At 42.1% G+C, this 1,776-nt stretch overlaps 1 protein-coding gene across 1 annotated transcript in view; it reads left to right on the top strand.

Annotated features, from left to right (window-relative positions):
* Positions 1-1,564, top strand: part of sox14 (SRY-box transcription factor 14) — a 1,984-nt gene extending 420 nt beyond the window's left edge. The window contains exon 1 of the mRNA XM_021604810.3: positions 1-1,564. This exon is cut by the window's left edge and continues 420 nt beyond it. Within this exon, the coding sequence (XP_021460485.1) occupies positions 31-738 (708 nt within the window). The 5' untranslated portion in view covers positions 1-30 and the 3' untranslated portion in view covers positions 739-1,564.
* The last annotated feature ends 212 nt before the right edge of the window (positions 1,565-1,776 follow it).

Genomic DNA, 1,776 nt, shown 5'->3' with positions numbered 1-1,776 from the left:
AATTGGGGATAAAAGGAACACTCTTTAAAAATGTCAAAGCCCGTAGATCATATCAAGAGGCCAATGAATGCGTTCATGGTCTGGTCCCGCGGCCAGAGGAGGAAAATGGCACAAGAGAATCCCAAAATGCATAACTCAGAGATCAGCAAAAGACTTGGCGCGGAGTGGAAGCTGCTCTCTGAATCCGAAAAGCGTCCTTACATCGACGAGGCGAAGAGGCTGCGAGCACAGCACATGAAAGAACACCCAGACTATAAATACAGACCCAGGCGCAAACCCAAGAATCTACTGAAGAAGGACAGGTATGTGTTCCCTTTGCCTTACCTTGGGGACACGGATCACTTGAAAGGACTCTCAGCCTCGGACTCTCTGTTGAGCGCATCAGAGAAAGTCAGGGCATTCATGCCCCCGACCTCGGTACCTTACTCGTTCCTCGACCCGAGCCAGTTCACCTCCAGTGCTATCCAGAAAATGACAGAGATGCCCCACACCATGACCACCAGCAGTTTGGGTTACGGCTCGTTGGGATACCAGAACGGCGCGTTCGGCAGTTTGGGTTGCCCCAGCCAGCACACCCACACCCACCCGTCGCCCACAAACCCGGGGTACGTGGTTCCCTGTAACTGTACCGCCTGGTCGGCGTCGAGTTTACAGCCCCCGGTTGCCTACATACTTTTTCCAGGTATGACCAAGAGTGGGATAGACCCATATTCATCAACACATGCCACTGCTATGTAACGCGCCAGACAGACTGACTGACTTTCTGTTTAAACAAGTAATTTGAGAACAGCAATGCATGTATAGGTTATATGGACAGAACAGTTCGCCCCCCCCCCCAAAAAAGAGAAATGACAAGTATAAAGGCCCGTGGACTTAAGAGCAAAACGGGCGAAAACTTTTCACGAGATCTGAACAAGACGTTGGTTCCTGACCTCATGGAACTGGGACGGAACTATGTACGGCAGGTGCCCTGTGAACTGTAAGAATTATTGTAAATGTTATAACGTTTATTAATGGCTACCGGAAAAGGAGGCCTTTAACTTTATTTATTATGTACATCTTGATGCTATGATAATTTTGTTTGAATTATTATTGATATTATTATGATAACCTTATTTTCCAAATTTGGCTTGCACAAATTTACGATAGCCTTCTTGTTTCCTGTATAATGTGTTGCATTTTGGCACTCTGAATTTCAGCTGGTATGATAGGGTTAAAATTAAAGACCTCTGAGTTAATAAATATACGGGTTATATTGTTTCTATGGACCGAACTGGCACATAACTAGACAGTCTATTTAAAATAACAAATGAAAAATCCTTATAATTTAATAATGTTTCATTTTCAATTTTTCCTGTGGTTCAGTGCTAATAGTCACACGTCATTTTTTTTTTTTTTGAGGAATAACTTCTTATTTGAAGTTATAAGCAGTTAATGTTGTATTTTTTAATGTAAAACCTGTCATGTTATGGTAAGGAAATGTATCTTGAAGGGTGATACCTCGGTTCTTTGTTCATCTGCCGAGCTAAGACTTTTTGAATAAAGGACAATCTGTCTTAGAAAATATTAAATTCCTGTATGGTTATATTGCAGTAGCGTGTCATTGGAAGGTGCAGCACAACTCAGTCTGATTGAGTTAACCCGGCCTTGTTGAGTTAACCCAAAGTGTCAATGTGGTAGGCATCAGAGGACAACAACACATTTAAGTATAATATTTATCAAGATATTGTGGAATATTAATACTATATTCAATTTGTTATTTGACCAACCTCAATA

This window comes from Oncorhynchus mykiss, chromosome 5, assembly GCF_057628025.1.
Source record: "Oncorhynchus mykiss isolate SJ-2025 chromosome 5, ASM5762802v1, whole genome shotgun sequence".
Lineage (NCBI taxonomy): Eukaryota > Metazoa > Chordata > Actinopteri > Salmoniformes > Salmonidae > Oncorhynchus > Oncorhynchus mykiss.
This window is presented reverse-complemented; position numbering and strand designations above follow the sequence as displayed.